Source organism: Erithacus rubecula (assembly GCF_903797595.1).
Source record: "Erithacus rubecula genome assembly, chromosome: 21".
In the NCBI taxonomy this organism is placed as follows: Eukaryota; Metazoa; Chordata; class Aves; order Passeriformes; family Muscicapidae; genus Erithacus; species Erithacus rubecula.
The window spans coordinates 7253258-7278452 of NC_136673.1; the positions used below are offsets into that span (position 1 = coordinate 7253258).

The window sequence follows — 25195 nt, forward strand, 5'->3', positions numbered from 1 at the left end:
TTTGCACCAGGCTTGTTCAGCTTTAGGAATTCCAGGGATGCAGGGCACGAGGAGCACCCCTGGGTTGTCTGCCTGCTGCTGGTGCCAGGAGCAGTGAGGAGTGGGCTCCCTGAGGGCTTTGGGAGGGATGGAAACACCACAACTACTCCTCATCTCCTCTCTGGGGTCACATTGCCCCAGCCTGAGCTGCTCAGGCTCAGGGTGACTCTTGCTGCATTGATTGAGGTTTTCACATTCCTGACAAGCAGAAAGTTCCCTGTCAGCAGCTCCCCCATGATCTCCTGGAGCACCTGCATAAACAGGCAGCTTTCCATCCTTGCTCTGCACAAGTGGACACCTGTCAGCACGCTGAAGGGACAGTCTCTGGTTAACCCCACCTGTCCACTTCCACCTCCTGATCCTTCCCACCACACCTGGAGCACATCTGGGAGCCATTTCTGCAGAGCACAAGCCCAGCTTCTTTCCACCAAGCCAGCTGCATCTCACCCTGCTTGTGCCCATCCAGGTCTGACTTCCAGCCACCCTCTGAGGGGTCAGCATGGTCAGCACATCCCATTTGCAAGGTTTTGCTGGGTGGGAAAAGGGAAAGCAAAGTCATTATAGAATGAGAGATGCCTCCAGGTGCAGGTTTTATCATCACAGTTGTGGCTGTGGTGGCTCTGTCAGTGCTCCCTGGCACCAAGGGATGCAGGAACTTTGGGATTGTCCCCCAGGGCTGGTCATGGTCACTTGCAACTCTTCAGTGGAACAGTTTTAAGTTTTCAATGGTTTAGGAGTGCCACATGAGAGGTTTGAGCTGAACATTTCTACCAGCAGCTCATGGCTTTGGTTGGTTTTGCAATCAGTTCCACCCATGTTCCAATCAATATTTATGATTAATGAAATGAAAGGAGATGAAGGAGACCTTTGCCTTTCACCAAGTGTGTGCAGACTGGTGCCAGCTGGGGAGGAAAAAGTTCTGCTTCCCCCCGAGGAATGGCAAGTGTTTGTTTGGGTAAGGCAACCAAGAAAAGCACTGCCTAACAAACTGCAAGTGGCCAGAGATCCCTTCTGCTCCCCCAGGAATTCTGCTCCTTTTGGGGTCATTGTGCTCTGATTTCACACAGAGCAGGGGTAGCTGCTGCCAGCTGGGGACCAGGGCTCTGCCTCCCATCCCTTCCATGGTGCTTCAGTTTCCTCATCCTCTTGGTGCCAGACAAGGAGTTGGTGAAAATAAGCATGCTATCAGTAGAGAAGGGTTCACAGATCCTTGGAGTGAAGAGCTGAGGACAAATACAATCTAAATAAAATACTTTTTAAAAATGTGAAGCACAGAAAGAGGAACTTTGCAAGCCAAGTAAAACAGGCTGTGCTATTCTTATCCCACCCCTTCCACTACCCCAGGCTGCTCCAAGCCCCATCCAACCCCTTGGACACTTCCAGGCATGGCTTTCTCCTTCCCAACACCAGTTTTATTCCCCAGGCTGGGCCAGAAGCAAAAAAGAGGCAACCCCACAGGAAAAGCCACAGCCCCATACTGCCATCAGTGAGCCTAGAGATCCCTTGGGACTTTTGTTGTTTCTTGATGCAAAATAAAATTAAGAAAGGAATAAAAAAAAATTGTCAGCAAATTGGAGGGGCTCCAGCAAAAGGAGATAAAGATGATTAAGGGTTTAGAAGGATTGACCTATGAAGAAAGATTAAAAGAACTAATTATGTACAGCTCAGATAAAGGATGAGTAAAGAGGTGATTTAATAATGCCCTGCAAATACTCAGGAAGGTGTCAACAGGCAGGCAGGGGGAGGAATTATTTAGAGTCCTTCACCAAGGAACAACACAAGTGATGCAATAAAAGGGGAAGGTGACATGGGACATTGGCACAACACAGACAAAACCTGAGATTTCTTTTGGGAGCAGCAAGTGAGTTAGGAGCAAAACCCTCTGGAAACACTCTGCCCTTCAATCTCTAAATGATCAAAGCAGCATTTTCAAAGGTGTTTAGGTGCTTAAAGGTGGAGGCAAGTGCTCTAATAGGATTTTCAAGTGCATCTAAGCAGGTTTCAATGGGAATTAAGCACTTAAATAACTTCAACAGTTCCACCAGTTGCTTACTCATACCCTTGCAGGAAACAACTGGAAAGTCTGGCTGCAGGACTCAGCAGAAATCCCCTGTGGGAGAAGATCAGACCTAAATCCCCTTGGATTCCCAAGGAAATTCAGGATCAGACCTGAATCCCAAGCTGCTGGAGCAGAGTGAGGGTGGGTGGCTGGTGTGCAGGAGGGCATTCTGTAGGGAACCATCCTGCCTTGTCAGGACATTGTGCATTGATCTGCATAGTCAATTTGAAAGTCAATGAGATTTAGACTCCCAGCCCCATTAAAATAATTTTTTTTTAAATGCCTTTGGCACTTCAGCACCTTGGTGAGTTGGGCAGGTCCTTGTGCAGGTTGTCAGTGAACAGAGCCAGGGTGACAGAGCTGTCCCAAAACAGCGTGGTAACCTTGTGCTCCCCTGGAATGTGTCATCAGCACTTCAGGGAAGCATGTTCCATTTTTTTCTGTGCTCCAATTAAGCCATCCATGTTTTCTAGGGGACAGGAGGGTATTTTTGCCCTGTAAAAATAATCCCTGGGTGGTTGAGGGCTGGGAAGGCACTAAAGGAGATGCAGGATGATGAAAGAAATTGAGACTCAAGAGAGTCCCAGGATGAAAATCCCACAGGTGTTTGCAGCCAAAGCCACTTTGAAAATATAGGGAGGGAATTTCAAGTGTGGACTTAGAAGAGAATTATTGATCTCAAAGCTTTCTTCAAGACCAATTCTTCTCCTCCCCAAGGATCTCAGCCAGCAATGCCTCCTTGGAGGGGCTCTCTGGTGTCAGGCATGGAGATTCCCTAAGGATTCCACTTGCCTGGCTGCTCTGCTGGACAGCAAAGTCCCAGAGAAAGTGTCTGCATTCCCACCAAAACCCCTCCAGATCCTTGGGACAACTCCATCAGTGCACTGTAAATAGTCACAATGAACTCACATCTCTGCCCCAAGCCCAGAAGAACAGAATTTGTGAAGTGTTGCTGCCTTCTATCTGCTCCCAAATACACACACAAGTACTTCAAAAAAGGAAAAAGACAAATAAACAAACAAAAAAAAAGAAGATTAAACCCTCCCCAAATTGCCAAATCCTGAGCTCAGCCAATCCACAGCTCACACAGCTGCAAGTTTAGATTCCAGAGGAGCATTTTGAACACAGTCATAACACAAGGGAAGGTGAGAGGAAAGAGGTGGTGACTCATTCTGGTTATTACCCTGAGGGCTTTTTCGGGGCAAATATTCCAATGACACTTTTCATTAAACCACAAACTTGTCAATTTAGCCTGGTGTATATATAAATATACATATATATATGTGTATTTTCAAGTAATTGCTTGAAAACAGGATGGTGTAAGAAAGACTGGTTTAACCCTTTTGCAGCACTTGAGTCCACTTGAAATTATATGATAGAGGAAAGTTAAATATGAAGATAAATGCATAAATGGCCAGAGTTGCTATGGAAATGGAAGAGGATAGAAATTGAAAGTCAATAGAGGACTAACTTACTGTTCAATTTTAAAAATAGTCTTTCTATACAGAAAGGGAACATTTTTCAAATCTCTGTTGGCCTGTATTATACAAAATGGGAAGTGGTTTTGTGGCTGGGTACATCAATTTAATGCTGCATGTTCCACCTGCAGCCTGTCTGGTCCATGGTACATCCTGAGTGGGACTTTTCCTCAGGTTTGTGCCAATCTCCATCCCAGCTCCAGAACCCTGGTGCTAAATATCAGCATGAAAAGTGCAGATATGTGGGTCAAACTCTGTGTGATGTAATGACAAATAATTTGTAGGGATTTCAGGTCAGTTCTGTTGATTTTTAACATAATTCCCTATGGAAAGAAAGTTTACCAGACTGGGCTTGTTGCTCCATGGGCACTGCACAGTAGCTTTGCAAACCTGCTGGCCTGCAATCAGATTTGATGGAAGAAGAGGCATCTCTGAGGAATGAAGTCCAAATAAGCTTTATGGAGGAGGGTAATCTCAAAGGAGCACTTTCTGCCATTGCCCTTCCATTTTCCATCCTCTCCCAGAGTGTGATGTGAGCTCAGCCAGAGAATCCACAGGGGACATGGCCATGGAAAACCAGCCTGCCTCTGTTCCACTGCTTCCAAAGCCCCTTGTTTTATTAAGATAAATGTAATACACTTCCCTGGTTCCATTCAGAGAGGCAGAGCAAATTATGTTTGAACAGCATCAAACCCCATCCATGAGCAGCATACCAAGAGGAAAGTGGGGCTTTTCTTCCACCAGCCCACACTTCACTCTCCCTCTCCATCCCCAGACACTTCTGAGGCTTCTTGGTACATTTATTCACCTCCAAAATGCAGCTGAATAAACCCTTTTGGCACTGACAGCCCAGAAATCACAGCTCATCACATCCCACACCCCAAGGACTTGATCCTTTCAGCCTCTTGGTCTTCTCTGCCTGTTGGCTTCCCCCACCTCTTATTCTGTGGTGCCCAGAAGCTGCAGGCAGCCCCTTCCCACATCCCTGGGTGAGAGCACAGCAGCCCTGGGACACATTCCTGCCCACAATTCCCATGCCAGGGACCCTGTGCCCCTCTGTCCAAAGCACTCAGGTCTCTCTCAACAAATTTCTGACAGCTGCAGGTGTCTCATTACTCAGGTACAGCAAACCTGGAAAAAAAAAAAAAAATTAAAAAAAAAATCACAAAAACTCAACAGACCCAGAAAATTCTGAAATTCAGCTTTGCAAGGCAATGAGCTGGCACAAGCTTCAGACTTGGCAAGAAGATTCTGCCTCTTCCTTTCTCTGAGTCACGTTCCCCAAGTCTAGCTCCATGCCCTTCTGCAAAGGGGTTTGAAAGAATTCCACAGTACCAGCAGGATTCTCACCATCCCCATTTCCCAGTCTGTTGGAAAAAGGCCTTTAAAAATAGTTCTGTGCTGCTGGGTGGGATTTTCTTCAGCAGGTGCTGTGCAACAGAGAGGGAGATGAGATTCTAATCATAGCTCCTTGGCAGAGGGAGGGTTCAGAGTTGAGCCGTGCAGCAGCAGCCTCATTTTCCCAGCAATATCACTTTGTTCCCTGGGTGTCAGGGGGACACATATTGCTGTCATTTCCCTGTGCCATGTTTGTGTAATGGATGCAAAGAGCAGCCACAAAACATGGAGCTACCACTGCTCCATTGCATCAGGCATGGAGAGCAGCCTGGCTGGTGCCTGATGTTTCTGAGCCCCCAGAGAGTTCATCCCACAGGGAAAAGGGTCCCTGGGCTGCTGGGTGCTGTCCCCTCCAGCTGCAGGGGAAAGGACTTCCCACCCAAGCAGGGAAATTGGAGTTCAAGGCTGCATTTCCCCACTGCATGACATGGCTCTGCACTGAGCACTGGCTCTTCCCCACCACAGCCCCAGCCTGCCCCACTAAAAATTCCTAAGTCATAAAACAAGCAGTTTTACCAGAAATAAGTCAAGCTGCCACATTTCTCTCCCAGCAAGTTGCCACCACCCTGTTTAGGGTGTGGGACCTGCTTGACTCATTTCCTTTCACTCCAGAGCCTCCTGCTGACCCTGAGCACTTTCTGCCAGGTCCCTTCACTCCCAGCTGTCAGTCCCCAGGAGCACAAGGTCCCTGCCACAGCCTCAGCACCTGGATCTCTGCAGAGGAACAGACTGGAGACACCAGGGGATTTCTGACAAAGTCCAGTGAGCGTGAAGCTCCATCTGCTGCAGTTCAGGTGGCTGCAGTGCACGTGGGGAATTGCAGCACCAGCACACCCCACAGCCAGCAGCACCTTCTCCTTTCCTTTTGCTCTTTACCTGGCACCATCTCTGCTGAGCTGTGTCCACTGCCCTCTGCCAGCTCTCACCATCAGGTGCAGCTGCCCTGTGGCAGTGCTGCCTCACCCACTGATCCTTTGCTGTTTGAATTCAGGCACTTACAACTTCCTGGAGGCATCACCAGCTTATTTGTAGCTGAAGAGTGTTTTCTAAATGGAAACCCAAGCCAAAACACCACTTCAAGGACCTTCCCTGACATGAACAAATCCTGGGACAGCTTGAGAAGGGATGGCCCAGCATTCATCTTCTCTGGATGTTTTTCTTGCTGTTCTTTCCTCTCCAAGTAGAGCTCCTTGCTAAGCCCCAGGTTTTCTAAGGCTATTTGCTACAACAATAAAGTCTGTGTTGCTTTGAGGACATGGAATCAGCCTGAGTGCACACAAACCAACAACTTGGCATGATTCAGGAGCTCTTGGGGATGCCTGCCTTGAGCTGGATAGGTGGGTGCCAAACCTAGAGCACCAATGCAGCTTGCAGCTGCCTTGGTGTCCTGTCAAACCCACCCAGGTCCTGCCTGTTCCCTGCAGGATCTACAGAAGAGTCTGATGGAGCCACGATGAGAAATACCCATCAGCTGGGCTGGAGCAGCCTGGGGGGGAACGTTATCCAGAGCAGAGGTTATTGCTGCATAATGACACCTTCATGTCACCACACCAGGAAACCATGGGTGACAATCACCCCAGTGTGACCACACTCCCATGGCATCTCCTCACTGCACATCCACATATGTTTTGTCAGTCCTGGCACACCCTGTCTCAGAGCTGTGCTGTCCTTACCAGCAGCAAAGCCATTAAGCCCCCTTTGCAGCCCCATATGCATTCTCTTCATGCCTTTAATCCTGACAGCCCAAGTAAATTCCTTCTGAAAAGAAAACCCTTGTCCCCCCTCCCCGAGCTGCTGCTTCTTGCTAAATGTCATTAAAAGCAGAACCCATGGTAACATCAGTCCTTGTTGAAGGTTGAAACCACCTTGACTGTAATCTTGGTTTGGCACTGGATGGAAAAAAAAAAAAAAAAAAAAGGGAAAAAAAAATCCAGATACTTCTTCCACTTCTCTGTCAGCTCCACTTTGCATCAAAATCTCCTTTGTATGTCACAGAGCTATTAAAGTTGTGGATTGTGGCTGGGCTCTGTGTGTGTGGACGTGTGTGTGTCTGTGGCTGTGTCTCAGAAACTGGGTCACCCAGAGAGCGCTCCATGAGAACGCTGCCCTGACAAATCCAGGCTGGCAAGACTCAAAGATACCCCTTATAATGTTTTTCTGCCTCCCATCATGCTTTGAAATGAGCAAATAATACTACTTTCTGCTGCATTTTTGTATCTTTTATTCAGGAGCTTCCTGAGGTAAATAACCTCAGGCAGGCAAATCCGAGGGGATGCTCCTATCGCTCTGGCTGCCTGCTCACACTGAAATCATGATATACTTTGCTTTCATGATGCTCTTTATAAAACATTCATATTTTTCCAGGAGAAATGGCTATCAAGGAGGGCAAGAAACTTCACACATTTGGCTCAGGTTTCATTCCCAGCATTTTGTCATGCTTGTCTCCCTGTCACTGCCCCAGAGCTAACAGGGAGGCACCTCCAGAGCCCAAAGCACCTCTCCATCACACAGGGGACCCCTGTGGCATCACCCTGGCCAGAGCAGAGCGTGGCTGCTCAGCCAGGACCCTTCTAGCAGGCAGGCATCCTGTAATTCCCATCAGGGCTCTGAATAAAACAGCTCAGGAAGTTCTGGCTGAGGCTGAATCCTGTGGGGCACTGAGAGGTGGGCAACCAGCAGAGTAGAGAGTGGGACTGGCCCAGCTCAGCACCAGGCACAATCCAAGCTGCTGGAGGGGTCAAGAGGTGGAGAACTGAAAGTTGCTGACTCCATGAAGGACAGAAATATGTGGGCCACAATCTCAGGAGGAGCTGAGAGGGGGAAACCTGTGGGTTTTCTGGTTGGCAGCTTATTTTTATACTTACAACATAAGAGAAGAGATGGCAGGAAGAAATAACTGGACAGGGAAGGCAAACAGGGTGTTGGGGGCCCAATACTGCTCTTCTTTTTGTGCTACTCTCAGTTCACTTATTTCCCTTAAAGAAAGCAAAACTTAAGTGACCACAAATAGAACCAGTGACAGGAAATGGGATGGAAGGATCTGGCTTCAGACAGACTCTACTGGCCTGGGGGAGAGCTGTAGAAGAGGATTTCAAAATCCCAGGATGGGGGAAATGGAGTTGAGGAACAGAAAGTGCATTTTCATGGGCTCTGACCTAGACTCTGTCTGTCTCTTAGTGCTCCACTCTGGTAAATCACAGTGTGCAGGTTGTGAACCCCATTTTACCAACAGGGAAAGCAAAGCAGGGCAGAGATAACAGGCAGCATTCATCATCTAGAGAGGCTTGGCAGCATCCAGAGGCAGCAGAGGTGGCACTTCCAGCAGATTGCACTGCTTGGGAATGAAACAGAGGATTGCAGCAGGGGAGGGGACACAGGCTCCCACCAGATCCATGGGAAGGAGAGTGAGTGCCAGGCATTGCCTTGTGAACTTCACAGTGCTGAACAGCCCAGAGCATCCCACATCGGGCAAATTTGGGGTTGTTTTGGGTCGCTAAGGGGTGGAAGTGCTGATCCAGGAGCCCCTGGTGGATGGGTGGGTGTGCTCAGCTGGACCAGCAGCTGCAGGGAGGGGCACAGGGATATCTCTCCCCCAAAGCCTGCTCCGTGTCCTCTGGTTAATGTATTCAGCGGTGAGTTTAGGGGATCTCGGGAGAATGAATTGTCAGAGCGTCAGAAGCAAGAGATGGCAGGGGAATTACTGCTAATCCTTTCTTGTGGGACACAACACTCCAAAGGATTTAAAGGCTGTTCAAAAATGTAGAAAAAGGAGAAGCGACAAGGGCACCCCTTCCTCTTTCTTACGTTTTAAGTTGGCCACTTGCTGCTGGTTGGGAAAGACAGAGAAGAGGAACTTCCAGGAGAGGGAAGGGAACAGAGGGAGAGAAGGAAAGATGAAGAATGAAGATTAGATCTGGAGAAAAGCCGATCTTACCCTCTCAGGGAGTGTAGGCTGCAATTAAATCTCTTTTGCCTAACAATACGCTATTGTTGTTTGCAGTAGTACTCAAGATGTGGCGATAAGGGAGGAAGGAGCTGCAGGCAGGGGAGGCTGCAGTTGCTATCCTTGGAAATCCTTGGAAATCCTCTGGCTGGAGGGCCCTGGGCTCCAGTCCTATGGAGTGACCATTTACCTCAGCTGGGGATCTCCCCATCACCAATAATAAATGTAGTTTGAACAGCTCTGGTGGAAGGATTCTGGAAGTGTGAGGTGTGAATATCCTCTCCTTGCTGTTTGATTTGCACACGTGGCCAAGGATTTGCTCACACAAAAAGTGAGACCAAAGGGCAGGCACAAAGGTGGGGCAGGCTTGGGCTTCTTTTGCCCTCCAGAGATGCTGAAGTTCTTTCATCTCACTCACCTGTCCTTGCTGGACCCCAAGGGCTGCCAGTCTCCACCCTGTCCCCTTCCAAACATGCCTGGTACCCATTCAATGTTCATTCCCATCCCTCTGATTATCATCGTGCAAAAATGGAGCACTTGGAGACTCACCACAAACTTTCTGCCATGCAGGTGCTTTGGTCAGTGCTGGAAACCCTGGGCATCATCTGGGATCCACCCAGCTAAACTGTGCCTTTCCCACCCTGACACCCTGCACTGAGACCTTCCCTATTCATTTTCTTCCTTTTTCTTGCTTTTCAGGTGAGCAGTCCTCAATTACACGATGTTTCTGTGTGTGCTCAGGGCAGCACAGCCAGGTCCAGGCTGGTGCATTATCGACTGTGCCCTCTGGGTGACCTTGAGGCTGAGCAAGGTGAGAGCTCCTGGCAGATGGGCTCCTCTCTGCAAATCGTGCCTTGCTGTCATTTGTCCCAATTCCCAGCCTGAGCTGGTGATGGCAAAGAACAACTTATTAAGGAATTGCTTCTTTCCCCTCCTGTTCAGCTGCTCTCAGGCAGTTCCTATCGATCCACTGCACCTACTCAAGATGTTTTGCAAGAGGCACTTAGTGAAATTCATTCCAGGGGTTTGTCAGTGTTTTTTGTTGCCTGAACCACACATGGGGGCAGGTGAAGGTCTCACTCTGAGAGGGTCACAGTAAGAGCTGTCATACAAGAGGAATTTCCATTTTGCCAAACATACCTTTCAGCATGTTACCCCCCCACCCCCCCCAAAAAAAAAAAAAAAAAAAAAAAAAAAAAAAAAAAAAAAAAAACCAAAAAAATCACACAAAACTAAATCCAGGGTTTTTATTTTGGGTGTGTGGGAAACATTGTTAAGTCTTGGTGTTGTTTTGTGAAGCTAGTCAGATTGTGTAAAAAAAAACAAATTATAAAATGAAAATGTACTCTGAAAAACAATAGCATAAGCCTAAGAAGACATTTTTTAAAATTACATTGTGGAGCAATTCAACTTTTATTAGAAATCCCTTTTTCAGCCCCTCCAAAGTAATTTTTTTAAATCACTGTTTCCATGAAAAATATCTGTTCCAAAATCACATGCAACAGTAAACTAGCAACTCTGCTGTGACAATTCCCATTCCATATACCCACCATGCTACCTCATTAAATTGCATAAGCCACATACAGAATAGCATTTCCCAAGGGACAAATGCTCCCCCTGAGAAGTTCCAGCCTGTTCCTGTCAAGTACCAGTCGGTGCAGGGAAAGCAGCTGCTGCTCCTCGTTCTGCTGGGTTTTTCAGTGACACTGGAAACCTGGGTTGCTGCTCAACACATCGTTCTCACAGGGCTGCACATGGCTCTGGTTTGCAGATTTACAGCTGCTGCAGGGTGGGGAGCACAGAGGCAATCACACTAATGAGGGCACGCTCTGCTCAGAGCCCTCAGCTTGGTGACAGTGACAGTGCCAGCACACCTGGATGTGCTGCCCCTGGGACAGCACCTTCCTCAAGGCAAGGAAGGGCAGAGCTGCATCTGTCCTGGCATTTTGCATGGGTCAGACAAAGCTCAGACTGAAATCAGGGCACATCCCAGTGCAAATGGAGTAGCTTGGATGCAACAGCCCTTTGGAGCTTTGTCTCCATCTGTTTTTGTGACCTGGGCAAAAGAGATGCTTTAGTGACTGGAATATTTTCAGATATTTACATGGGAGATAAATGCAGACCTGCACGGGTGTTTGCATGGCTGCTCATTTTTTTCCCCCACTGAGTAAATCCTATCAAAGGCACTTGCTGCAGAGTGGCCAGTTTCAAACAGTGCATGCCAGCAGCTTTGGAAACATGAGAACACTGAATTTTCCTTTGGACATTTGTTTCCTACAATGAAGGCAAATGAATATGTGTGTTTCTGTGAGAACCACAATATTCTCCCATTTATATTATTAGGAAAAGTTGTTTTAAGTTAAAAAAAATAAAAAAGAAAATACTGTTTCTCTGCTGGGTAAATGGTGAAAATGCAAACATTGCCACAGTCCTGTCCATCTTGGACCCAAATACTGCCTGGACAGGTCAGAGAGTTGCAGAGTGGGTCAGGCTGGAAGGGACCACAGCTGAAGTTATGATGGCTTTTGTGGCTTTTTCTTGGACAATAAGGAAGCCAGGGGCAACTCACATAGTCATGTCTGCTGTGGAGACTCTGAATAGAAAGAGAAAAACAAGTGACCATTTTCTTTTAAAATTGTACTGGTGGGAGTCTCGTCTCAGCATCACTCCAGCTCTCCTGAAGTTGCTTTGATATTCAAAAAAACACTGACTTTTTAAACAATACTGTCCTAAATCCCTTTTATAAATGCCCAGAACCACTCACAGGCTTTCTGAAACTCATTGTTATAATTACAATCAAGAATCATAGGACTCTGCTTTGTGCCAGAAATACACATCCACTGAATTGTTTGCAGAGGAGCCACAGAGAGAAAGAGTGAAGGAGAAATGTGGCTTCAGTGCTGCTCAATTCAGGAGCAGGAACTCCCACTCTATTTAATTTTTTTCTCTTTTGTTTCCCAATTTAACTTGGAGCTGCTGAAATTCAAGCTAATTTTCCTTTGTCCTCTGTGCTCTCCTTTGGCCTCAGTCCAGGGATCCTCGAGCTGTGTCCTGGTTCACTGTCCCCCACCATCTCCAGCAGCCTCTGTCCCTGGAGGAGGAGGAAGGTGAGGGTGGAAGGGTGAGGAGAAAGGTCTGCAGGACCCATTAACCCCATCAGAGGTGAGGAGAACTTCATTTTGGGAATGGCTGGAATAGTATTTAGCAGATGCAGAACAAACTCTCTGGGAAAGGGAATGCAGCATCAAGCTTAGTTTTATTAAATCTCCATCTCCTGGGTCACAAAAAAAAAAAAGTTTTTGGAGGGTTTTGGTAGTGTTGTCTGACACACACACAGGGAGGGAGATGTGATTCAACTTTTGCCAGCACAGAGCCTGGAGCTGGCTCTCCCTCTCTACCCAATGTCTGATGCTGATCCCTGATCCCGCTTCCATGGAAATGTCCCTGCCTGGTGCTCAGAAAAGCAGGTGGATAAATATCAGATCTGATTCACCACTCAGTTACTTCTGTTTTACCTCTGCAGAACATCACTGATTATAGAAGGATTTGCAAGATTAAAACCAGAGTAATTCAGTGATGAACCCCAGCCAAGACTTTGGTAAAAGCAGAGCAATACTTCTGCCCCTTCCAATATCCCACACATTGTGTGAGTGCTGTGAGATGATTCCATGGCATTTAAACTTTCCTTCCCTTGATTCAGAACAGAGCAGGGGCACACTTAGTTCAGCTAACCCAGACTTTTCCCCTCTATCTCTTCTCCCTGCAAAATGCCAGGCATGTTCTCAGTGAAACAAAAGCAGAACTCCCCACCCAGTCCTGTTCCAGGTGGCCCCTGGGGAAGGCTGAGCAGACAGGCAGATCTGAACTCCATTTCAAACCCTGGAGGCTCTTGCAGAACCTTCCAGCAGTGAACTAACACTGGTCCAGAGAGTGAAAAAGCTTAATCTAGAACTGGATGGCTGTAAACATCAAAACCCTTCATTTACACTCAATTTTGCTTGCTTAGGGCAGTCCCAAAGCATACCCACAAATACTGGATGAGGAGGAGCAGTGGAAGCAAAGAAATATTTCAGTTTGAAGGTGTTACACATTTGTCCCCACAAAAAAAAAACTCCAAAATGCCCTCTCAAATGCTATATAACCTGGATATAAGTAAGATTTTCAGGTGGTGGTTTCAATACTTGGTCTTGGTCTAAAGAATACTGAAAGAAACATGTTGGGCAAATTTCCTAACCACAGAAACCTCCCTCCCTGATGAAAAAACTGCTCATGTTCCCTGAGCAGCTGCCAGATGGGATGTAGGATACCCCATGGCTCTCTCTTTGTCCCCTGTGTCATGGTGCCCACAGAGGCAGGTACAAGACTTTTGGAATACAAACCTCATTTCTGTTCCACAAAGTTTTTACAGACAAAGATCCTGGGTCTTTACTGTGCCTCTGAGATTCTGGGGTCCACTCAAAGCAACTGACTGTGAAGTTCCTCTGGATAAATGGTCTCAGGACCCAAATCCAGTTTCAGAAGCAGCCAGATGACAATGAGAGCATTGTTCTGATCCTGCACTCACCACACCTGAGATATTGCTGGGCCAGCTGTGGGTGAGAGCCATGGGCACACACAGAGCTCAGGCAGCCCTTGTCATTCCTTAACTTGCAAATTTCCTTGAGAAAAGGTGGAATTTCTGTAGTGCTTTGGCAGTACCTCCATCCATGAGAAGAACCAGCTTCTGAGCACCACCCAGCATCCCAGCCAGGATGGCAGACAGGGGAGGAAGAACCCTTCTTTCTCTTCACATGAGTTTTACCTCCTCATGGTTCCAGTTTTTGCCCTTCAGCAGCACTCCTGTCAACTGTCTCCAGAAAATGTGCTTGTTGATTTCCTTGTCTTTCCACTCCAGGTAGGTGTTCCTCCTCAGGTACCGAGACAGCCCCAGCCTCTGCCTCAGCAGGGCCTTGTTCACATCTTCCAGCACAATCATGATGATCCCAGTCTTTCCCTCCACCAGCTGCCAGGACTGGGCAATGTCAAACTCAAAGCTGCACCACTTGCTCTCCAGGAAGTCAGCAGAGATGACTGCAATGACGTTCCTGCTGCTGAGAAAACCCTCCTGGATGATGTTGGTGACAATGGGCACCCCTGGCAGGAAGTCCCTGTAGTACAGACACAGGTGGAAGGGAGGTGCTCCTCCTTCCAAGGGCTCCACCAGCTCCTTTGTCACCCATTCCTGGTCTTTGCTGGAGTGGATGACAAAGGCGTCGTAGGTGTCACCTCTTTCTGCTGAGTGTTTGCACCCACTGAGCAGCACCACAGAGTAGTAGAGCTGGAAGTAGTACTTGTAAACCAGGAGGAGGAGCACCACTACACACAGCAACACAACCACTGAGGAGGCAACTTGGGTTGTATTGATGTGGCAGGAGGACAGGTCAAAGCTGGGCAGGCTCACGTTGGCCACGTACGAGGGAGTGTGGCACAGCATCAGCTCCTTGTTCTGCAGCAGCTCCTGCCTCTCCTTGATCCATTCCAGGAAGTCCAGGTACACACAGGAGCAATCAAACAGGTTTTGGGAGATATCCAACAGGACCAGGCTGTCAGGCAGGATTTCCCGGGCTGAACCCAACAGAACAGTCAGCTGGTTCCTGCTGAAATCCAGGACTCTGAGAGCTTGGAGTGGCTGGTAGATTCCAGGGCTGAAGGTCAGGAGCTTATTGTTGCTGATGTACAGCTCTTTTAGCTCAGAGAGGGCATCAAAAGTACTTTGATCCACGTGTTCCAATTTGCAGCTTGAAATATCCAGGATGTGGAGGTGACTTAGGTTTTTGAAGTTGTTTGCCAGTTTATTGTTCTCAAAGGAGTTTCCTGCCATCTTGAGCACTTGCAAAGAGTTCAAGCCACAAAATGTACACTGGGATTTAACTTCGGTTTTAGTATGGGAAATATCAAGGTAAATCAGTCTCTGAAGGGACAGAAAGATAGGGTAGGAGCCAGGGCCAAATAAAGTTGTGTGCTGAAGGTCCAAATATAATAAGTTCTTCACATTAGTGAAATCTCCAGTCAATCTGATTTCAGAATTGAAGCTTAAGTTCAAGTGTTTCAAATTTGGACAATTTAGGAACTGAGGGGAACAACATCTGCTGAAGGTGAGCCTGTTCTCACTCAAATCTATGACCTCCAGGTTACTGAGATCCTCAAACTTCTGCTCGAAGTTTTTGAGTACGTGGTTCTGGGTGATACGAAGCACTCTCAGCTCCTTGAAAAGCGACAACTTCTGGGCAGGCACATCCTCAAAACTGCATTTCTTGCATTCCAGCTGTTTCACTTTGGACCAGGCAGGAACCTGTGGTATCTCCTCAATTTCCAGGTCCACCAAGCGAATAGTGGAGACGTTGCCTGCACAATGAAAGAGATTGTCTGTGTCATCCTCAGCCCCACTGGAGCAGATTAGCACAAACTCCTCCATCTGTACCTGGCACAGCCCATCCAAGATCCCCCTCTCAAAGTCCTGCAGTCTCTCACTGTCATCAAACTCCCCGAGGATGAGCCTGCTGACCTGCAAACCAGCCAGGCCCTGCAGACAAGTCTGCATCATGTAGTTCTCAAAAGCAGACCTGAGAGCCAGCTCAGCAAGCTGAACCCCTGCAAAGGCCCCTGGCTCTATGGATTTTATATTGTTCAAGGAAAGCACCAGAGTCAGATTGAGCCTATTCCCTTTCCTCAGGGCATCAAGGTCTCCTCTGGAGATAGATGTGATCTTGTTAGAGAAGAAGCTCAGGTGCCTGAGGGAGGTCATGTTGGTGAAATACTCAGGAAGCTTCAATGAAGTAATGCTGTTGTGGCCTAAATTCAGCTCCTGCAGAGTATGCAAGTGGCCAATGGGCAGTTCAGACAGAGAGGTTCTGTTGGTTTCCACCAGAACCAGTTTCTTCAGAGATGTTAAGCCATAGAAAGCTGCTTTCCCCAGGTGCTGCAGGGAATTGGCAGTTAGAATCAAGGTGGAAAGTCTGTGGAGATCCATAAAGGAATTATCTTCTATTGTATGGAGGTGGCACCTGTTGGGTGTGAAAAGAAAATATTAGTGCAAGAAACACTGTCCTTTCCTTGTTCACTGAGTGCTGCTGGTCTGACTTTGCTGTGCTGGGCAGAGCAAGCACCCCTGGATGTGCAAAGGGATCTCCTACAGCAGGAGACTTCCTCTACCTCCTCCTCCCCTCACTCTCCAAACTTCAGTTCAAAGCAAGAGACCTGGAGACCTGGTGAAGGTCAAAATTTCGTGCAGGCAGCAGGAAAGAAGAATACTAGTTTTAAGTTTGGCCAAAGTGACATTGTGATGGCCATCACAGATGGAAAACCAGCTAGGGCCACCTCAGGAACATCTGGGCAGCCCCACTGCCCCCAGAGCAGTGCAGCTGGGGCAGAGCTCACAGCTCTGACAGCACTGGTACCTGGTGATGGCTCAGAGGGAGCAGACCCCAGGCTGTGCCGGCTCTGAAGGAGAAAAGGAAAACGAGGGTGACCCCCTAAGGTTTGTTTGATGTGGGAAGATCCAGAATTTGAGACCCAAATCCATTCTGCAGCGAATCCCAGCAGAATTTGTTTAATAATCCAGCCAGTGCTTCCCAGCAAACGTGCTCTGCCACTCAGCCACTTTGGAGCTGTGACAGGACTGAGTGACATTTCTCAGTGAAACAATTTACCCAGAGAAACTGCTGTCTGAAGTCAATGGAAATTATGCATCAATTTAAATTTGCTAATAGGCCTCCCCCATTTCCTCCCCCAGATATGTGAGGTAAAGGGAAAAGAGAATATGTTGATATTTTAAAACAGCCTTTTAGAAAATGAATGTACCTTCATGTTATTTTTTTTTAAACTGTGATTAGAAAAATGGCTCACCCAAGGTGTTCCACTTCAGAGTTTTTGTAACAATGAAAAGTCTGACATTTTTCTTGTTCATAGACAAGTGAAGCATCCTTCTCACATCCCAACCTACAAGATCAGACTGACAGACCCAGCTCTGAGTGGAAGGTGTGCACTCAGTGACTGGACTAAAAGCCGCATGTCACTTCACCATGGGGATGTGGAAAATGACAGACAACAGGGGAAAAGTCACAAGAATAAAACAACAAACAGCCAAGACCAGCAAAATAAACCACCATTGTAACCCAGCTGGTGAAGAAAAATTAACCAATATTCACATAATAGATCCCATTACCTTGAAAGATCCAGAAGTTGCAGCTCAGGAACTGATGCAAAATAATTTGATCCCAGTGATTTCAGATTGCTGAAACTGAGGTCCAGGATCTGGGTGGTGTTTGGGACTCCATCAGGAACTCCAGAAATGTTCAGTCCAGTGCATCTGAAAGTTGTGTTAGGGGTGACCTGGAACAGAGGCAGTTCCCATCATGGTCAACATCTGCTCCTCATGCAGTGCCAGAAAATGTCACTGTCAGGAAAGCAGGAGCACAATGACTCCCCTGGCAGTTCATTTCTAAAGGAGCTGCCCTGAGCTTTAGAAAATAATCTTACACACCCTAAGCATTTTTCTCACTTCTAATAGAACCAGTCCTACTCCCCAGGAAGAACTGTATTTCTTGTTGATTGAAGCTGGGACAAAACTACAGGACAGCATTCCTTGAGGTTACAGATGAACCAGCAGCAACCTTTGAGAGAGCCAGCAGGACAAACACTGATGGATCTGCATGTCCAGGAGCAGCCCTCAGCTCTCTCCCCTGCACATAACCAGGCAGCTTGAACCAAAGTTGTTCTGAAAACAAATAATTGTCAGCAAAACTTCGCAAAAGGCAGTGTCAGGTACATGGTGAAATCATTCTACTGCACAAACCTGGCAAAAATCTGTGTTTTGTAGAAATTAGATAAAGTTTGGATCATTTCCAAGGGAAATATAATCTATATTACAACATTACAATATAACTGCACTGCAGCACCCTCAGAGGTACAGAAAGCCAAAGAGAATAAAAGGTTCTTGCTGCTGGTTCTGGTTCTCAAATGTTTTTGAGATCAGAATTTACTTCAAATACTTCAATCACCTTGATAACAACCTTGAGGAAAAAAAATGGGCTTTCCTAAGAGAACTGCAAGGCTTGAGGCACAAATCCCCCAAGCAAAGGGAAAAGTTGCACCAGAGAAACAGAAGGATTTTGTGCTCACTTGGAGCTCACATACCTCCAAACAGGGATCAAGGAGGCAGCCTGCCAGAGGGGATGGGACAAATGCCAGCTGCAGCAGCACCAGGAGTGTCCCCACAGGAAGGGCTCCTCTCCTGGGCATCTTCAGGAGACCAGGAGAGCAGGAGAAAGGAGCATGGAGAGAGAAACCTAGAGACAGAAACCTCCTGCAGTGCCAGGAGTTGTTTCACCACTCCTGCTTCTTGCTGCACATCTCTGAGAGCTGCAGAGAATGAGAAGGGAAGTGAAACTTGGTCACTGCCTTGTTTCTACACACATTCTGTCTGAACTTGAAATTATTTTAAAAATATGTTAAAAAAAAAAAAAAAGAGGTAATGGCAGATATAATTTGGGCTAGAAATTAAAGAGGAATATGGGTTTCATCAGTGTCACTCGAATGCTTCGGATTAGCTCAGGTCAAATTGCAAAAAAGAAAAAAAAAAAAAAAAGAAAAACAAAAGCAACAGAATATTTTGTGCAGTTCTGAGCCCAGTTACATGCTCCACATCCTGTCATCCTGTAATTCAAATGTACTGGTTGGAGAAGGTGATTCTGCCTTTGCACTCCTGCCACTCACAGCTTCACCCTGGCAAGTACTGGAGAAGAGCTGAGCTTTGGCAGAGGTTTACTTAAGCCAGGTAAGCACAGGTTTATCTCTGGCCAAGCTCTTGGGAACAAACATCCAGGTTTTATCCATCTAGTTGGACCTTAATTGCAATTATTGCAGGAATATGGCCAGGCACAAGGAGATGATCAGAGTGATCAGAGTTGTGCTAACAAAAATTCTACCCCATGGGAGAAGTGCTGGGGGCAGCAAAAAGGAGAGGCACAAACACCCTGAGCTGGCTCAGAGCTGCTCCCTGCCCTGGCCATGCCTGAATCTGTGTTTGTGCTTGCCTACAGAACATCTCAAAGCTGAATTCCCAGTGCAGACTATTGTTTCAGGAAAAAAGCTTTGCAAAACCTCACAGTGGGCAATATTAATTTAAGTCAACTATGAGCCTTCTAATAAAGCTCCCTGCCTTCATTGACTCTGATAAATGGTCGTGCATTCATGTTTCTCCTCCTGTCTTCCTGGAGATAACTAAGAAATGTTCCTGGGGATCCAGCCATAGGGTTGCTGGGTATTATCAACACCACGTAGATAGAGAAGTGGCAAAAATATGAGACAAGGATGGAATATTGGTCCAGAGGAAGATGGAATAAAGTGTGACGACTCATGAAAGTCTGTGAAAATTGATATTAAATATCAGATGTGATATCAGCCCAGCGAGAAATCCACTTATAAAGAAAAGTTTAAAATATTTCAGAGGTGGGGGTTAGACTTTTTTTGACAGGTTAGTAGAGAGCCTAGGAGAGATGGGGAAATCCTAAAATAACTGATGATCTCTGCAATAAAAAACACATGGCAGCACAATGGGAGCTAAAACCGACACCCTGATGTGCAGCCAGATAGTGCCCATTAAGCCAGCAGACAAAAAGTTTGTTGAAATTGGACAAGTTCTACAAAATCCCTGCTCTGAAAAGCCTCTGGTGATTGCAGGTATTTCCTTTTATAGATGGAATCAAAAGTGAATGGAAACAATTGCTGACTGCTTCTGTGCCTGGATTAAGGAAATTGGCAGAGCATCGTGTGTCTGCAGAGAGAACAAATGAGTGCATCCCTTAGTATTCAATATGCAGAATGAGGCAATCCACATTTAATTTTTATCTAAAGCTGAGATGAGCCTGAAGTATGCTCTAGAAATTACCATTTCAATGGAGACTTGCTGAAGATGCTGAAGAGTTTGGGAGCATCACAAAATCCCTCCCACAGCCACGCTCAGAGGTCAAGTGGGAAGTGCAGCTTGAATCAAGGGCATTGAAAGAAGGTGAATGCTGCTGTCAAAAGGGGCAGCTTCACAACACACATCATAATCTGCTCAAGGACAAATCCTACAGACACTGCAAGGGACGGGGCACTAGCAGAAAACATGCAAGTTAGCAGATCAAACCCAGCCACCAGTTTAGAAAGTCAGTGCTGGTTAACTTCACATTGCTCTGCTGGCACACGGCAATGTGGATAAAGCCATAATGTTTATGTGATTGTTCACAAAACCCAAAAGAATTATGTGGAATCCCCCTAAAGCGACAAGAATAACCTCCAAAATCAAACATGATTTACTACTCTGGCAATTTACTGGTGGGATCATTAAAGATCTCTTAGCAAGGAGGTGTAACAGAAAATCTGTGTTTGCAAAAACACATCTGAGTCATCTTTGTGCTCCTGAACATTATTATAATATAAGTAACACAATGCAGACAGTGCATATGCAGCCTCTGTGATCTCAAGCAAGGTATTACAGAGCATAAGACAGCCACAATGTAGCTGGACTGACAAAACATCTTGTACTTGCTTATTTTAAAAGAAAATTATTTGTGAGCTCCAGCCAAAAAGCAAAGTTAGCTAAACTCTTGAGCAAGACAAGTGGTGAGAGCCATAAAACCAGTATTGTCTGTACCTAGGGTGGCTTCAAGGTCACAGTTAACCCAGTACCACATGGAGATGAGCAGCTCTTACCCTGGAGAGAGGCTCTGTTTGCCTCAGGAGTCATCTCAAGCAGTTTCCCCAAGTCTGTCTGCAAACAGAGGCTGAGGAACAACACAAATTATTTCAAGATTAAACAAAACCAGGTCTTATTTTATGTGCTAGAACCATCTATAGCAACTATTTGGTTATGAGCTATGGATTAGAGGGGAGAGATTGGTGGATCAGAGTGGGGAGTGTTCCTGAGGTGCTGGCACTTTCACAGCACAGGACTTGTGAGCTGACTATGAGGAGCATCACAAGAGGTTCCAAAAGTCCTTGAGAAGCTCAGGACACACCAGGTGAGCCAGCATTGCTCTCAGCTGGGCTGGCACGTGTCCCTTCCTGACTATCACAGTGCCAGCCTTGCAGTCACCTGTGGTGAATTAGGCTGAAATCAGCCACTTTGCAGGAGGGATCCAGGCTCAGGGGGTACAGGCAGTACCAATCCTTGGGGTTCACCTGACAGTCTTTTACACAGCAAGTTAGTCACCTGTCCAGGTCTGAAAAGTTCTCTGAGTGGAAAGGAAGAGTGACAGGAAATGTGGCATAAATCTAACAGCAAGTTGAATTTCCCCAGCCATTCTGCTGGGGAAAAAAAAATATATATATACATATATATATATAAATTACAAGGAAAAATGGTGGAAAGAATAATCTGAAAACATGTTTAAGATCTTTTTGCTGCACATTCCACAAATACATTGCTTCCTGAAACTGGTGAGTCACTGCCTTGCCCAGTAACCCCTGCCTGACCAGGCAGCCAGAGGCCAGAGGCTGTGCAGGGCACACAGAGCCTGCAGCAAGTTTGGGGAGGGACTGAGACACTGATTTCATCAGAACAGGTCCTAGAGAGCCTGCCTGCCTGTAACTCTCACTTGTGGTGCTTCCCCATGTGAAGTAGGTCTAATAATGGAATCACAGACTGGTTTGCATTGGAAGGGACCTTAAAGTTCATCTTGTTCCAGCCACTGCTTTGCTCAGAGCTCCAGCCAACCTGGCTTTGCATCCTTCCAGGGATGGGGAAACCACACTTGATGGAAGAACAGCCTGGAAGATCTCCTGCCTCTGCTTCTGGATCTCCTAGCCTTGAAAAAGAGAGCAACACTCAGACTGAGAAACTCCCCACTCAGTTTGGGCTGCCAGCCCCAAAGAAGACCCAGCATCACTTCTCTCTGTCTGAGCACTGAGTGACTCCAGCTGCAGGTCCAGAGCAAGGAACATCTGTAATGCAAGTTGCTTGTGTTCCTCCAGGTGTCCAGGAAGGCAGGGAGGTGGAATCACAGTCCCTTCATGCTGCACAGCCCATTGCCACTGGTGGCACCTCACAGAGCTCAGCATGGCTGAGGAGGTTCCCATTACAGAGAAGGACTGAGAAGGTGTACACAGAAGTTAGAAAAAACAACCCAAAAGCCAGAGTCCAGGTTGGTTTGATGAAAATCAGCCAAGCCTACATTAGAGTAGGTAATGTGTGCCATCAAAGGGGCTATTCCCCAAAGCCAGGATCATCTGAACACCCCAGAACTATTCCAAAGCTATTAGGGAAGAACTATGTCAAGTAACCAGGGACAAATACACTACTAGAAGAAGTGATTAATCAGTGTCAAGATAGTCACTATCTGTGGCAGCTGCTCCATATGGATTATGTCAGGTCATTAGGAGCCCTACATTTTACTGTTTAATCTAAATGGCTGGAAGGATTTCACAGATGGTGGAGGCATCCAGCCTCGCCTGCCAAGCATCCATGGGCAGGCAGTGAGTGACAGTGGAGCTCCCTGGACCCCTGGAGAGAGGCAGACTGGCTCCAGACAGCCCAGCAGCACCTTGTCCTTGTGCCTGGGATGAGCCATGGTCACCCCTGGGCTGGCCAGAGCCAGGGGCTCAGTGTCCCCATGGAGGGGAGGGTGCCCACAGTGCCTTGGCATGGAGCACTCTGTGCTCACAGGGAGTAAATTCCTCCCACAGCCTGGGAAAGGTGGATTGGCCACCTCAGACTGATGCTGGCTTTTCTCCTGAAGCAACAATAGGACTTATTTTCTTCTTTCTGCCTCCATTACATCCTTATTATGGTGTCTCATAGTCTGATTTACATATGTTTTGTATTACTGTGGCTTTGATTTATCCTACTTATTCTACCTCCTCTCCCCTACTTCTCTTAATAATGACTCTACTGCAGGGCAAGGATTTATTCAGACTATCAAACATGAAAGGTGTGTAGGGCATGGAGCACTCAGAGCTCAGACTTGTTAAACTGGACACAAGGAAGGCTGATCTGGGGACTCAGTGCCCAGCTGAGGCATGATTAAATACTGAGCCCCCACAGCACTGCTGTGACACTGGGAATGCTTGAAACAAGGGGCAGCTCTAATCATGGTCTGCAGAGATTACAGGTCCCTTTTTTGAAGGAAAACCAGAATATAAGAGCAAAAAGCCATGCAGCAGACCTGGGAATACTGAGAGCACTGACCAGTGCCAGGACTCCTGAGCCCCGTGGTTTGTGGTTTCACTGCTGTGACTTGACACCACATGACAGGAAAATGTTGCAATGGCTCCTGCAAACTGTGGCAAAGTTCTTGTGTACACATTACCCAGAAAGAAAGTGCAAACCCTCCCTGGGGTTAGTTCATGGCATGCTGTAGACATCAGCTCTCAGACATTAACACTTTTATGGCACTGCCAGGAGAAGAACATGGAATATTAATTGTCTGCACTGCTGAGAGCCCACTTCCATTACTTGCAAAGCAATAAATCCCAAAAGAGTGGTTGGAGTCAGATCCAGATGCAGGTTTGCCTTCACTTGGAGTGCTGTATATTGGAATCTACAAAACCTGGGTGGCTGTCCTGTGCTTTTTGGAGAGCAAAGGCTTATTTGTGTACAAAATAAAACCTGAAGCAGTGTTCCTGATAAAGAGGAATTTATTCAATTCTCTCACTGCTGTTAAGCATTTCTTTGGCCTTGAGTTGCCTGCACCAACAGGACAAAACCACTCATGTTCCAACAGAGGAGGAACCAGGCAGCCACAAGCAGCAGGAGTGTAAGAAGGGCATTAACCCTTTGTAGGTCACCAAACAGGGTGTTATGGAAAGCTGTCGGGCAGCAGAGCTGAGATACCAGAAGGGAAGTTACCCAGGAAAAGGAGTGACACAAAGAGCACAGGAAGAGCCCTGACAGCCTGACCACAGTGAAGGGGAGGAAATGTGAGGAGAAGCAGAAGTTTCACCTCCCATAGCAGCTATGTGGGTGCTGCACTGCTGTCCCCCAGCCAGAGGCACAGCCTGATCTAAACCAAACCAGCCCCACTTTTGGGGTTTGCCCACTTCCAGCTCTGCAGGAGGAGTCTTCCTCCCAAGGAACACCCCAGCTAAGAGGCTGCAGCAAGGTGGTTGCACATCAGCAAATCCATCACTGTAGGTCCTTTCTGCTGGTAGAGGCAGCATTTTGGAGAGGGAGCAACTGAGGAAAACCCATGAAGGTGAAAGGCCAGGAATAAATCAGTGACAATGGGAGTAAAGAAAGGGAAACATAACATGAATATAACATAGCTGGAAGAAAAGCAGAAGAGTGTGAGGTGATGTGGCTCCAGAATTGGAATGTGGACAGGAGCCAGCACATGTAAGTGGTGGTTTAAGGTGGCTTCTTAAATGTGGAAGGTCTTCACCACACAAAGACTTGGCAGGGTGGCTCCATGCTTAAAACAAGCTGAAATGCTTTGATAGGAGGTCTAGGAAAACAATAATAATAAAAAAAGAAGGGTCATGAAGCCACAGGAAGACCTCAGAGGAAATACTTTCACCTGTCCTCACCCAAAATCCCCCTCCCATATGACTGTGTCAACTCATTGAAACCTTGAAGTGCATTTGTTTTCAAATAGAACAATAGAAAAATATTTCTTGCCTCCTGCAGGCAGTCATGTTTCCTAATAATTAGCAAATCACTGAAATCTCTGAGTGTTCAACCTGGCCCTTTTCCAAAGGGATGAGTATGACTTTACCTCATTGCAATTTGTTTGGGAAACAATCTGAAATCCCATGGCAGATATGACACCCACACTCCCTCCCCTTCTCAGGGACCAGGGATGGGCTCAGCATCTCATTTTGGTGCTTTTCCCAATGAACTGACGAGGGTGGCTGCTTACAAAACAGGAAGGGGTTGCCCAAGGACTGTGCAACATCCCATTCTGCAGTCAGCAATGGAAGCCAGGGGCCAGCAAAGTGCTCTGAATCTCAGGGTTTCATCTCCCACCCCACACAGGGCAGGACAAATGTGACCTGCTCAAACCTGTAGGTTCCCCTATGGAAAACACCTTAGATGGAAGGGGAGGCATTTACTATCTCTTTTTTGCCATGAGTGACCCATATTGCAATAATGGCTTGGTGCAGTTTTGTCCTGGTTTCCAGGGTAACTAAAGATTCAGCATTGACCTCTAGGCACATATGGAGGGTTTCAGTCCAAAGCAATGATTCCCGTGGTAGCAGATCTCTGAGAAGGGGAAAGAGCAAGCATCTGCTCAGGATTTCAAACTCATGCTTTTACAA

The 25195-nt window shown here is 46.9% G+C and overlaps 1 protein-coding gene across 1 annotated transcript; it reads right to left on the reverse strand.

Annotated features, from left to right (window-relative positions):
* Positions 1–10705: 10705 nt before the first annotated feature.
* TLR4 (toll like receptor 4) lies at positions 10706–18318 on the reverse strand. The gene is made up of 3 exons (XM_079324242.1): positions 18092–18318; positions 17121–17287; positions 10706–15960 (listed from the first exon to the last, which is right to left on the reverse strand). The coding sequence occupies exons 1-3, from the start codon at positions 18194–18196 to the stop codon at positions 13704–13706; spliced, it is 2529 nt and encodes an 842-aa protein (XP_079180368.1). The 5' UTR covers positions 18197–18318; the 3' UTR covers positions 10706–13703.
* Between the last annotated feature and the right edge of the window lie 6877 nt (positions 18319–25195).

Excerpts from the sequence above, each read along its gene's own strand:
- TLR4 (XM_079324242.1), bottom strand. The coding sequence starts at position 18,196 with ATGCCCAGGAGAGGAGCCCTTCCTGTGGGGACACTCCTGGTGCTGCTG. Across the intron at positions 17,288-18,091 it reads TCCTTGATCCCTGTTTGGAG|GTCACCCCTAACACAACTTT; the intron begins GTATGTGAGCTC and ends CCTCTGTTCCAG. Across the intron at positions 15,961-17,120 it reads CAACTTCTGGATCTTTCAAG|GTGCCACCTCCATACAATAG; the intron begins GTAATGGGATCT and ends CACACCCAACAG.